This window comes from Choristoneura fumiferana, chromosome 12 (assembly GCF_025370935.1).
Source record: "Choristoneura fumiferana chromosome 12, NRCan_CFum_1, whole genome shotgun sequence".
Taxonomy (NCBI): domain Eukaryota; kingdom Metazoa; phylum Arthropoda; class Insecta; order Lepidoptera; family Tortricidae; genus Choristoneura; species Choristoneura fumiferana.
This window is the reverse complement of record NC_133483.1, coordinates 7,193,888-7,207,413: the sequence shown is the minus strand read 5'-3', so window position 1 is coordinate 7,207,413 and position 13,526 is coordinate 7,193,888. Positions and strand designations below refer to the sequence as shown.

The 13,526-nt window shown below is 35.5% G+C and overlaps 2 protein-coding genes across 2 annotated transcripts; one reads left to right on the top strand and one right to left on the bottom strand.

Moving 5' to 3' along the window:
• Positions 1–33: 33 nt before the first annotated feature.
• Positions 34–5,505, bottom strand: Vta1 (vesicle trafficking 1). The gene is made up of 5 exons (XM_074095120.1): positions 5,360–5,505; positions 4,923–5,124; positions 3,641–3,791; positions 3,205–3,362; positions 34–821 (listed from the first exon to the last, which is right to left on the bottom strand). Exons 2-5 carry the CDS (start codon positions 5,098–5,100, stop codon positions 376–378), a joined length of 933 nt encoding a protein of 310 aa, XP_073951221.1. The 5' UTR covers positions 5,101–5,124; positions 5,360–5,505; the 3' UTR covers positions 34–375.
• A 1,094-nt stretch (positions 5,506–6,599) lies between these two features.
• Rheb (Ras homolog enriched in brain) lies at positions 6,600–11,431 on the top strand. The gene is made up of 5 exons (XM_074095119.1): positions 6,600–6,750; positions 6,829–6,900; positions 7,202–7,409; positions 9,794–9,923; positions 10,071–11,431. The coding sequence occupies exons 1-5, from the start codon at positions 6,702–6,704 to the stop codon at positions 10,161–10,163; spliced, it is 552 nt and encodes a 183-aa protein (XP_073951220.1). The 5' UTR covers positions 6,600–6,701; the 3' UTR covers positions 10,164–11,431.
• The last annotated feature ends 2,095 nt before the right edge of the window (positions 11,432–13,526 follow it).

Sequence of the window (13,526 nt, the reverse complement as noted above, 5' to 3'; positions counted from 1 at the left end):
ACTCCCAATACTTTTAAATTAAACTCGAATCGGTTAAAGCTGTTTGTGTATATATTTAATTAAAATTAATATAATACTTAATTAAATTATGGTAGGTATAACCTAATTTATACAAGGATAAGTGACATCTCTTGGTATTTTGGGTAATATAAATTACACGATGCATAAATTCTTATGTAAAAAAAAACATTTAAGAATAAGCCAAAGTTGCGTAACTTAAATCAACCCATCTTTAACAGATGAACAGAAGAGGAACCAAAATATTAGTAAAGGTATTGTCTGCATGCTTATATTTGTACCAGCTATGATATAGGGCCTATTTTGTAAGCCATAAATAAAATATAATAATTTGTTACATGTCTTACATGAACTTCTTCAAGCAGGATCCCGTCCAGTATGCAATAATTCTAGGGCGTTAGTGAGATTTGTAATAGCCGTTTTGATATCTTCATAGTTGAGTGCACTACTTGCCCACTTGCAATACTTCTGCGCTTTTGCGATTTGTTCAGGCGTCAGCTGGGCCACGCTTGTGGTGGTGTCCCCGTACAATGATGTTGGTGCTGGTTGCTGTGAAGGGTCGTAAGGGACAAATCCGCCGGGGTTAGGGTCTGGCGTGTATGGTACAGGAGGCAGCTGAGACGCCGCGCGCATAGCCAGGTTGGGGTCTGGTAATGAGTTGCTGAAGCTACTGGGGACGGTCGGCAGCGAGGCGGGCGAGGGCGCCGCGGGTGTGAAGCCGGGCGCCTGCGTTAAACCAGATGGCGCTGGTTCCTCATTAGGTAAACTGTCCTCTGGTTCGCCTCCTTCAGATTGTATCGGCCCTACAATGTGATGTAACATGCTTAGATTAATTTAGACATAATATGTACATATTTTATTGTGCTTAGATCTAATTCTAATACACTGGTTTTTAGGGTTTCGTACCTAAAGGGTGCCAACGGAACCCTATTACTGAGACTCCGCTGTCTGTCTGTCTGTCTGTCCGTCTGTCACAGGGCTCTATCTCTTGAGCCGTAATAGCTAGGCACTTGAAATTTTCACAGATTATGTATTACAGTGGCCGCAACAACAACAAATACTAAAAATAAAGTTGCTAGGGGCAACGCCCGTGACCCTATGTTGTTTAATGTTTAACTACTTATTAATTTGCGATTTTATTAGTGCTATTTTATAAAACCTTCGATAATTATAATAATCGTCTCTAAGACCGTGGTTTATTTTTTTGTGCAGCATTAAGACTAAATAACAATTTATGATCCACAAACCTCCGACACACACTACACACACTTTACAAAAGCCAACTTCAATAAAGCACTCACAGCCGCTGTATTTAATGTTTTTTTACACTAAAAAATGTCCGTTAAAATTGATCTTTATTCAAAATACTTGCACCTAGTGGTTACATTTTGGTGATATGTTTTTATTAACTTGTAATGTAATGTAACTAATTATGTTTGTTTAGGTGGAATTAAATAATTGAAATAAAATATTAAAATCTTAAATAAGTATTAAATATTTCAACTTAAATTTGAAGTGGATATCTTCAACCGATTCATTTAGAGAACGCCAGCCAGGGAGCCAACTATCTTACGCTCATGCTGTATTACGGTCTCTTACAGGGGGCGGATAAACCTACCGCTGGCCTAAACTCTTGCATTGATCATTTTATGGTTAAGTGTAATAAGTCTTGGACCACACATGTCTTCGATCATCTTACTGATCACTGTCCCGTTTTATTTACTGTTTCCGACGGAGCTAACCCTAAACGTCCGAAGTCCAATCGTAGGTTTAAAATTAAAAAAGAAATAACAGCTATTAAGTCATTCTCTAATCATGGCTTTAAAAAGACTGTATGGATATGGTTAAGTAAGATGGGTTATGACGAGACTGAAAACCTATCTAGGAGCCTTTCTGCGCACTGAATTTAGCACACACCCACATACGCACACACACGCACACAATATGATGTACGTACAAGTGGTGGTGATTGACTTTTTTTTTATGTAAGTAACTCTCTTTTTTTCCAAATTGATAGTCTGTTTGTTCTTAACAATTAATCTATGTTCATGATAATGGTATCTACTGGAAACTGTAACACAGTGAAAAGTAACACAGTCTCCAGGGTTCATATTGTAATTATAGATGTGTTTTGAACAATAAAGATTTATTATTATTACTTATCGCAATTTTACAGTTACTTATTTTTTATTGGCAAATTATTGTTTCACAAATAATTACTTAGTCATGTTTCATATTACCAAGTATTATTTAGTCAAATGTATCGTTTGGCATAACGTACTCTTCCCAAAATATCGCATGACATAATAACCTACTTTTCTGGGAGCAGTTTGTTTCTTTGGGGTGCGCAGTTCTAACCTAACCTAACCTACTTTTCTGATAGATGTTCGTTTTTGCGGGGGACACAGTTTTAACCTAACCTAACCAACTTTTCTGGTAGCAGTTCGTTTTTGTGGGGGACGCAGTCTATCTAACCTCGTCTACTTTTCTGATAGCAGTTCGTTTCTGTGGAAGACGCAGTTCTAACCTAATCTAACCTTTGATGAATAAGAATCTAACGTACTTTTCTGGTAGCTGTTGGTTTCTGTGGTTGGTTTGTGCGAAATGCCATTTTGTACAAATATTTTTTTGGAATACAATATTAGCCAAAAGAAAACGTTTGCTTAATAAACTTTTGTCGTACTTAATAAAATTTGACAAAGTAAAATTATGCCAAAAGATAATTTGACCAAATTAATAAAATGCAATATTCTAAAGATGCTAAAGATTCGTTTGGGAAATGAAACTGCTGCAATAAGTTTTTTGGGAAGTGAAATTTGGCGAAATATATTCTGCCGAAACGGCAGTACACCGTTTTAAGTATATGTTGTTTTGCCATGAAAGTGATTTTGAAGTTGAAGAAATTCAGCCATATTAAGATTCCGGTATTATAAGAAAACAAAATTAGGCATTCTGCAATTTAGGTATTTTGAGACCAAGAAGTTTTAAGATCTGGGCTGGGAATATTGATAAAAAGGTTAAATCCAATTTAGAACTTATGCATATATTCATGCAAGAGATGCCGCAGCGAAGGCTAGTTAATGAATGAGTAATAGAACAGTAATTGTTCTTTGCAGGTGTTTTGTGTTAATTTCAATAAACAGCCAGTTAAACTAGTCTACTTTAATGTCTGGCATATCAACTCACCAGGAACTGGTGCCTCTCCATTCTTCAAACAGTTGTGGATGTAAGCAGCTTTCCACTTGGCATATTTCCTATTCTGAGCTGCTTCATCTGTCAGATCACCGAATGTAGTGAGAACGTCGTAAATCATGCCTGCTGTGTAAAATGCTTTTACCATATTTCTGGAAAATATTCATACTTGAAAATAACTTAATGTACTAAAACAATCATGTAAAAAAACCAAGTAGGTAACTACCTATAACTGGGAAGATTTTTATTTAGAGCTGCTGCACACAGGGTCATAAATAGCAGCTTATGGAGACCAAGGTCTACCATGCATAAAGCTTCAATTTTTAGATAAGATAGCTACTTATAATCCATGGAGCCAGCAAGCCATTTGAAAAAAAGTACAAGGTTGCGAATTGTGATAAAAAAGTTACATGTAACAGATAGGTCTTACTTTCCATAACTTTGTTCCCTATCCTGTTTGTCAGCAAAAAGGAATAGTCTCAAAGCATAGTTCTCTAGATGAGCCTGTCCTGCGACCTCATTGGTCACTGCCTCATTATCTTTGTATGTCTTCTTCGCTTCTTCCAACCAGTCCATCAAAGCTGAAAGTATATATAGGGATATACAAAAAAGAAGTTTTATTTTGCTTATGGCATTTGCCTATTCATTATGACTAGATAAGGATATGAGTATAACTCATATTCAATTTTGCTATAATTTCTGTGGCAAATGTATGGGATGTTAACAAGACACTAGTAGTACAAAGGTTCCACCCTGGTATGTGATTCAGTTTCCTTGACTGTACAAATATTAAAAGGAGGATAATTATGTTACTACTGTACTGAGAATGAAGCTTGAAAAAAAAATACCAGACCATCTTCATTTTTTTTTTTATTGAATATGGTATGTATTAATAAACATAAAGAGAAAAAAAACAAGCCCAGTAGTGAAGTTAACCCGTCCAGCGATTTAGGCACACACGTGTGTGCCTAAGGAAACCTGTCCGAAAATGCGCTAGGTGCACTCAGTGAGTGTGTCTATCGCAGTTCGGGACAAATTTTTCTAGGCGCTTTTTGCACCCCCAAATCGCTCGACGGGTTAATAAACTTCAAGTTTAACAGTTGGAACCCATTTACTGGGAATTATTTCAGCAAGCCACAGTTTTAAATGGGTCCAGACACCGGTACAGACTGTTGAACTAGAAGTAGCTTAACAGAGTTCTAGATTACTTACTAGGCTTGTTTTTTCTTTTAAGTTTTTTAAAATTGTTTTAAGTCAGTCAGTCTATTTGTTTTTGCTTTTTTTAGGGTTCCATACCTCAAAAGGAAAAAATGGAACCCTTATAGGATCACTCTTTGTCCGTTTGTCTGTCTGTCTGCCTGTTTTATACTTTGTTACAAAAAATATTAATCAAAGTTTATAATAAGTCTTATGCATCTTATGCTTTCGTCACCATATTGCATCCATCATCCACCCTTTACTTATCATTTATGACAAGAGCAAAAACTTTTTTTTTCCTTTTCTGGTATCTGCAATCAGTCGAAAGAATTTAATCGGAAATTAAAATGACAAAGTATATATGCGCCGCTGCTGTATTTGGAGCATGTTTTTAACATATCTGACATATCTTTACATATAAAAAAATTGGTACCTCATATTAAAAAAAAAAAATGATAAAAATCTTTACTGGCAGACATGTTAGTAAATAATAAATTGAGATTAAACATCCTTACACATTAAAACCTTTGTCTCATCTGGTGTTTTCTTTGTAGTTGTTTTCAGGCCAACTTGTAAAGCATGAAGCCTGCACCAATAGGCCACAACTGGATCTCTATTCTCATGTTCTGACGCAACTTTCAAATAATGTTGAATTGACTTCAAACTGGGCGGGCACTCGGGAATGTTTGCCATTTTGAAGAATTGCTATACTTATGACTAAAGAAAGAGAACAATAAAATAATTATGCAAGACGTTTTAATAGTAATTACTAAAAAAAGAGATACAAGATTACAAAAACTTAATAGTAAATAACTCAACATATTAGCAATTAATAATTTAATAAAAAAATATACATGGAACGAAAGAAACACTTGATGTTCTTTCAACAAATACATAGAACAGTGAAGTGAACAACAGCCTATTATGGATAAAGATCCTATTTTTATGTTACCTTATGTTTTTAATGCCGAATTATACTTGATTTATAATCGAAATAGATTAGAGGGTTAGACACAGTAATTTGATAAAAAACCCAAAATAACAATTATATGAAATGACGTCAGACAGAGGTTGCAAAAACTGACGTATGAATGACGTAAGTACATTTTTTTTTAAGTCACTGTCAGTCAAGTGTCAGTGAGACTCAGTCAGACGTCAGTGGCTACGTTCCACTTGACGTCCTCAACGCCCTCCTCAACCACGACAGCTGAAACTGCCGTTTCGCTAAATAACGTAAAAAGGCCGCGGGCGTTGTCGTGTAAGCGAATATTTTAAGTGCAACGCATATCTTGAACGCTGAACGCTTGCAATATAGTGGTATGGTTAAAACGTGCTATGGAATTGTAAGTAAATATTTCGCATAGATTCAAGTAAAATTTATTTCCAACCACGACCACTGGCCTCAGGCGAAAACGACAAAGAGGGTGATACATTCGTTGCGGGCGTTTAGTGGAACGTACCCAGTGTCTTGTGTTATCTTTTTTTATTCGCACTGTACTGTGATATGAAAATGTAAAGTACCTTGACCAAAAAGACCTTGACGGATATGTAAACTATTTTATATAAGGCCATAAGGCCGAATTCATGTCATGTATAGTATTATGCTATTATTATTCCTTTGAATAGTGGCCTTTAAGCTGTATTGTATGGTATTGCTGGCATTGCTCATTTTAATGTCGCTTGGACCGGACCGGACCGGATGAGCAGAATGCTTTCAGTTGGGTACATTAAGATGCAAAGCCAACTCTTTCTTAAATAAAAAAATTTGGATTTGAAGCGAATTACTAAACTTTTTACCGAATTTATTACATTTTAAATTTACTTTTGATTTGTAAATTAAAACCAAGTTCTGCAATATTATCTCATTTCGGTTCGTGACAGAAATAGGTTTTAGAACGCCAACGTCACGTCAATCAAGTTCAAATCAAACTTCAAAGCAACTGAAGATGAGGCTTGAAGCCTTTATAAACCATGACCCATAGATGAGAGTGTGTATACTGCCATGACCTGAAGACTTGGCTCATGCCTAATCAATTAACTGAAGACTTGGCCTCTATCTGGCCTTACTAAAACTACCAAAAGAAGAAAAAAAATATAATGAAGACTTGGCTGTATGGTGTTTAACCTTTGCCTTTTCCCCAAGAGGAAAGAATAATAAATAATAAAAAAAAACAAACTTCAAAGTCAAGTGAAGTAGCAAATGCGTGATTGTTTTAGTCTGTTTTAGTACAGCATTTTTGTGATCTGATAAAACCACGATTCGTAATAAATTTTATAAATTACAGTTATTCAACATGCCATCCAAGCAAAGAAAAATCGCAATGATGGGATACAGATCTGTTGGTAATGTGCACGTTCCAAAATTTTTGCGTCTTACATCGTTTTGACGTATAATTAATTTATATCAAAAAAATGTTGCAGGTAAATCCTCGCTAATTATTCAATTTGTAGAAGGACAATTTGTTGATTCTTATGACCCGACCATTGAAAATAGTAAGTAATTAAAAACGATCATTGCTTTGTACCACGTATAATTTCATTTTTGATGCTTCAATGTTGATATTATTTGTTTACGGTTTTGCTGCGTAATATTGCTGTTATTACAATAAAATACTCAGGTACAATGTTAAAAAATATTCCTGAGCTCGCGACCTCTTAGGCCGGGGCCCTCTTGGTTCGGAGGCCCGTGGTATTTCGCCAGCCCTGCCACCCTATAGTTACGCCACTGCATTATTGATATGTACTGTATGCGCCTGATATCACTCACATAGTCTCTTTTGTTACTTGTTCAAAGCTTTTACGAAGTTTATCCGCCTAAACTCAACGGAGTATGAAGTAAAGCTGGTGGATACAGCTGGTCAAGATGAGTTCAGCATATTCCCACTTCAGTATAGCATGGACTTCCATGGATATGTCCTGGTCTACTCCATCAACTCTAGTAAAAGCTTTCAAATTGTACAAGTAATTTATGATAAATTACTTGACATGGTAGGAAAGATACAGTAAGTAAATGAATACTATACAGCAACAATATTTTAGTCTGGCTTACTAGTTAATTTAATGTAACTTAGATTGGAATCTTGGACAACTTTTAAAATATACTTTAGTCAAGAAAAACTTTGTGTATGGGGATTTTGTCACAAACTACTGCACCAATAAAAAAACACTAATAGAAAACTACAATGTTCTAAATTACCCCAGACTACTTTTTATGCAAAGCAATATGAACCTTTCGAACACCACAGCCGGCAAAACACAACAGTTGAAAATCGTGCCATAGGCATCATGACGGCTTTTTGTGGTGCCTATGGAACAGGTTAAAAAGGATGTAATAATATAGACGGTTAAAAGGCTATTTGAATCAAGCGCCATTTTGTAAACTTCACAGGAGTGTTTTAAAGATTTTTAAAAATCACTGTTCGGAAAATACTTTATAAAAATTTAAGTCAATCATAAAGCGGCATATTTTTTGCTTATTTTAGATATATATATATAAAACAGATAAAATATCGTTTTTTACGAAGTTAGATGTAACTTGAGCCATTTTTCACAATTCTCTGATCAGGGCAGAAAGATCTAAGTGCATGATTATGATTTATATATTCAAAGCAAAATGGTTTAAGTTTATGTACACTTCTTTAATAGATCAAGAATAAATGATTTAAGTCGCTCACTAAGTAGAAAGAAACTGTTCATGGATAAATGGTTCATAACACCCACCTAGTTGTAAACTGTTTATGGATAAATGAGCCGCTCACTTAGTTGGAAACTGTTCAAGTAAATATGACTCAAATTAAAGTAGAATTAATAATAAATTGTTTTAATTTCAAATACCTACCTGTGTTGATTTGTGTTCATTTGCATGTAATTTAAATGCCAATTTTTATTGCTAGGTTAAAGAATAAACCAATTTTAGTATGATGTTTAGTATAAATAATAAACTAATATAAAGGAATCAAGGGACAAAAAGACTAAAAAGAGGTTAAGGAAAATTAGCACAAGACAAATTATTTCATATACTAGTTCAGGTAAGATTGATTCAAGTGAGAAGAATATTGTTGAGATGAGAAAGCAAAATGATTTAAGTTATACATGCATTAAAATTTTTGGTTAAAGCAGAATGAATTAACATCCTATGTTTAATTTTATATGATCAAGTAAAAACAATTCAAATGTTGATGCCATTTTTTCCATCCGATCCGAGGATAAACGGCTTAAGTTAATTTAGTTTAAAATAAATAAATATACATGCTCTAAAAAAAGCAACCAAATTCGCTACACTTGAATCTCCAGTAAACCGGAATGATACCCAAATTTTCGATGGAGCCAAGTGCCAAAATAGTGCTCAAATTTAACTCGAACCAGGCGCGGCGCACTCCGATACAGATACAGTTCGGTTTTGCGTTGTATAAAGTAACGAATATATATATATACGCGTTGCGTTGCGTTATATATATATGTCCCATGATATTTATTATTATTATTATACGGGTACCAAGGTTTTCGTTACTTTTACAGCCCTAGTATCAAAACACCCCACGCCGGCGTGGGTTAACTCGCTATGAGCACCACCCGGCATGCACGCTCGCAGTTTCGCTCGAACTAGTCGCGCCGTGTAACGCTACGTGTAGCTGTGTGATTTTCGTGAGGATATTGGAATATCTATCATGAAATGATAGATATGATGATATGAAATGGAATGGTGTTTCGATTTTTGGGATGAGGAGAAGGTATATATTTAAATTGTCCAGTTTGAGCGCTGAAACAGTTGAAAATCTAATTAATTGCAACACTAACATTCTTACTATTTTCTATTCTGTACATGACATTACACTATCTAACCCAATTCTGTTCGAAACCATATTAAGTGCGAGTGCGACAAAAGAACAGACCTAGGTAATTCGCGATTTACCAATGCCCTGCGGGTGTACAAAACCTTTGAGGCAGCCGACGACGCATTCGGCACGCGACCTTGTACAATTATCCATTTTGTGACCGTCGGAGATTGTAGGCGGTCAATTTAAAAGTACTAGAAAACTTAAGTACTTGTCCGAATTTACTCTGAAGTTATATGTGTATTATTTTTTTAGTGATTTACAACCCTATCCTAAACCAAGTTACGTAGGCATATAAAATGGCGGCTTTCGTCAACATCAAAAGAGAGAACCTTCTGTACTTGTACTATTACTTATTCTGTGCTCAAACCCGGCTAAAACGACGCGGAAAAATTCGCTGATTCTAATGATGTATATAACTCAATATCACCCAAAATGGCGCTTAAATCAATTAGCCTTTTAACCGTCGATCGATATGTCAATCTTTGCTACCCATTTTTGTTCCATCAATATATCCTATGTTCGGTTTTAAACCATTGTTTCTTTTTCAGTGTTCCCATAGTATTAGTTGGAAACAAAACAGATCTCCATCTCGAGAGAAAAATCAGCACAGATGAGGGGAAGAGACTTGCAGAGAAGTGGAAGGCTGCATTTGTGGAAACCAGTGCTAAAAGAAATGAGGTAACATATTTAACATTAAATTTCCTATTAAAAGTTCTGTAATATTGAAATTAAATTACATTATGACCTTAACATTATAAAAGAGACTATCTCATGATCAATGGTTTTTTTAATTCTCACTTGAAATTTTTAAATGTGTGATTACAGTCAGTTGCTGATTTGTTCCATGCCATATTGCTGGAGATAGAGCGGTCCGACGGTCACATAAAAGAAAGCAGTAGTGGGTGTGTTTTGTGTTAATGGAACATTTTACTAAACAATGTGCTTTTTACTTAAGCAGAAGTGAACTAGATCTAATTTTAGATTATGCCGAGGTCTTATGAATGCAATTAAAGCATAAATGTGTGAGCATAGGCCTGTACATTTTTGCATAAGATTTACGCTTAAATGCTCTTACCTCAGAGTTTGATTGACCGGTGTTAATGATAGTTACTAGCCAGTAACTGCAGCGTCTTATGGGCTCTGTTTCTTTTTGAGTAAACTGATTTGAAAGACAAAATTAGTAAAGCCTGATGAGATGAATGTTTGACTTAGCAGCCCTTTTTCAAAGTATTCAGCATCACAAACACAACCTAAGAGAAAAACTTCTTCTACTTCTAAGTTGCTACATTCTTGACAGAGCAGGTGTTATAATAAATAAAAACATTTCAAATGCGAAATCCACATCGTGTTAGTAACAGAAACAGTAGCGATAACTTACATACTAGATGTTAGTATACATTATGCAATCAACAAACAACAAAAAAAGTTATTGATGTGACCGCCCCGTACAAATGCCCACCCAGTACATCAACATAGAGCAATCAAGACGTCCACCCAACATGTTCAGAGTGCCGTTACTACTATTCCTCACACGTCTTAGCAACGAGGCGATTCTTTTGCGCCTGATGGCATCAAACCCTGACAAACTGACGTTCGCGCCTCCGTGAACATACCTGAAGCACTACAGTGGTACAGAATATATAATAGTACTAACGTACAGAATGGCCACGCTCCGCCCCCCGCACCGGTTCGAGTTACCCCACTCCTCAAGCGCAGATTGCAGGAAAACCGCAGGAAAGCAGTCGGGTGCGCAACGCGAAGGCGATGTTATGTCGGCCGCACGGCACTAAGTTAGGGAGCAATAATTTTGCGAAATGGTAACGGCACCCTACCTAATTCCTTTTTCTAAATAAATAATGATTTCTGAAATTATCGCGATTAATAAATGAAATAACTACCTACCGAATAATTCGTTTAAGTTTGTAATTGAAAATAATAATACTTAAATACACAGCAGACACATGTTAATTAGGATTAAATAAATAGGTAAGATAAACGATTACATTGATTTGCACTATCTAAGCCATACCTACATATAAGTACCTTTAAATATCATTAGTACTTAATAGCACTTATTAGGGTTTTGCGATAGTCAGCCCTGTGTATCTTACGCACACATTGACGCGTGTACCGTAGTGATGTAACGAATAATCGCATTCGCATTCGCGAATATTCGCATATTTTTGTATATGCGCATTCGCAAAATTTCTGCGAATATCAATATCAGAAAAAAATACAATTATTAGATTTCGGCTGCGGGACCGGGGATTAGACTCTCGCTCCGAGTCGTTCTTGATGCAAAGGCTATCTATCGCCGTTCAACGCGGGAACGCGGCAAGAGTGTTGGGCACCTTTGCGCCAGGAACGATTCGAGGCGGTCTTTTTTTATAATATAAAAATATTATTTAAGTTAGCTAGTAGATTTATTATTTAGTAGTATTTAGGTCATTATTAGATAATAGATAGGTTAATAAAATCAAAATACATTCATTTGTTATGTTTTTTATACAAAAAAATAACTTAATCTCGTAATCACATAATCAGTCTTCACTTAATCATTTGGTATTATTTATTTGTTTACTTTGCGATGCGTTCGTATAAACTGGGTAATTCTCGGAACAAAGTACAAACGGAACGCACTTCGTTCGAACGAGACTGCCAGAGACAATTTGCCACCAAAACGAAAAACTGAATATTCGCATTCTCGAATGTCGGTAGCAAATATTCGCATTCGCATTCGCGAATGTTCAAAAAATGACATTCGTTACATCACTAGTGTACAGACATCGCCGTGCCTATGTAGATTCAAGAACGCTAATTTTGTACGGCGTGGCCGCCGTGTGTTAATGGCTTGGGAGCTTTAACAGCAGTCTGAAGATTTTTTGTTTTTTTATTCGACTGGGTGGAAAACGAGAAAGTGGGTCTCCTGATGGTAAGAGATCACCACCGCCCATAAACATCAGCAACACCAGGGGTATTGCAGACGCGTTGCCAGCCTAGAGGCCTAAGATGGAATACCTCACGTGCCATTAATTTCACCGGCTGTCTTACTCTTCACGCCGAAACACAACAGTGCAAGCACTGCTGCTTCACGGCAAGATTAGCGAGCAAGATGGTGGTAGCAATCCGGGTGGACCTTGCACAAGGTCCTACAACCTGCATGTTGTACTGGACATGTAACGTATTATTTCTCGTGTAGAAGGAGGTTGTGCGATGAGGATTAGTAGTGTGTACAGTCATGACGACATTCTTGGGAAAATAGTATGGTGGTTTGTCCTTGCCTTGCACTGCACGCCATAGAGCTGTAGTCCGGAGTTAATAGCGGGCAACCAGGAGTGATGCTGCCCACTATTACATAAGGGCCCGTTTTCGCCTTTAACTAACCCAAAAATACATTTTGGTCTATTAATTTTGCCTTTCAAGCATCAATATTATTATGTTTAAACTGTACATATTGCATTAAATGAAATATTTTACGTAGTTGTAGCTCTGTTTTATGAAAGATTGCATTTAATTTAGAATTTATAGGTGTTGTGGTATGTTGCTTAAAACTTATAAATTAAAAAATAATAGCTGTACCTAACAGTTCTCTAATAAATCAAGCTCTACATATATTGTAAACCTAAAGCAAATGAAGATTGTTAATTGTTTTGATGCATAACTCTTATTGAAGTCACTTACAGATAACTCATTAGATAAGACATTGACCCCTCTGAGTCAAGAGTTATACAATACTAAATAAATATATTTGTTTGAAACATATATCTGTATCATACTAATCACTGCATATCATGATGCCGATCATATTCTACATTTTTTAAATTATTTCTGTCTAACAATAATAATTTGATCCAAAAATTAAGTTTTGATTTTAAGTTAATTTTCTAAATGCTTATTCTATTTTGAATTATTTTTAATTTGGTGGATTTGGGTATACATGTATATTTATTTTCAATTAATAGATGAATCAGCTTTAGAAGTAGATTAGCAATAATTGATTTATTGAATTGGAAATTTGTAACTAATTATGATTTGTGTTGAATTCTGATAAAGTATTCATATTTAAGGAAGTGTAGTTTTATTAACTACCTACATGAAAAAATATTGATTTTATGTATAATATTATACAAAAGTTTTGATGTAAGCATAAAATTGTGTTTGTACCTTTCATAATAATTTAACTGTAGCACCATTATCATTGCCGTCATTTTGCATTTAAAGCGAAGTGCTTATTTACAGTGAAAGTTATGAAAGGGATAAACCATTTTTAACCGACATTAT

Excerpts from the sequence above, each read along its gene's own strand:
- Vta1 (XM_074095120.1), bottom strand. The coding sequence starts at position 5,100 with ATGGCAAACATTCCCGAGTGCCCGCCCAGTTTGAAGTCAATTCAACAT. Across the intron at positions 3,792-4,922 it reads TGAGACAAAGGTTTTAATGT|CTTTGATGGACTGGTTGGAA; the intron begins GTAAGGATGTTT and ends ATATACTTTCAG. Across the intron at positions 3,363-3,640 it reads AGGGAACAAAGTTATGGAAA|AAATATGGTAAAAGCATTTT; the intron begins GTAAGACCTATC and ends AATATTTTCCAG.
- Rheb (XM_074095119.1), top strand. The coding sequence starts at position 6,702 with ATGCCATCCAAGCAAAGAAAAATCGCAATGATGGGATACAGATCTGTT. Across the intron at positions 6,751-6,828 it reads GATGGGATACAGATCTGTTG|GTAAATCCTCGCTAATTATT; the intron begins GTAATGTGCACG and ends AAAATGTTGCAG. Across the intron at positions 6,901-7,201 it reads TGACCCGACCATTGAAAATA|CTTTTACGAAGTTTATCCGC; the intron begins GTAAGTAATTAA and ends ACTTGTTCAAAG.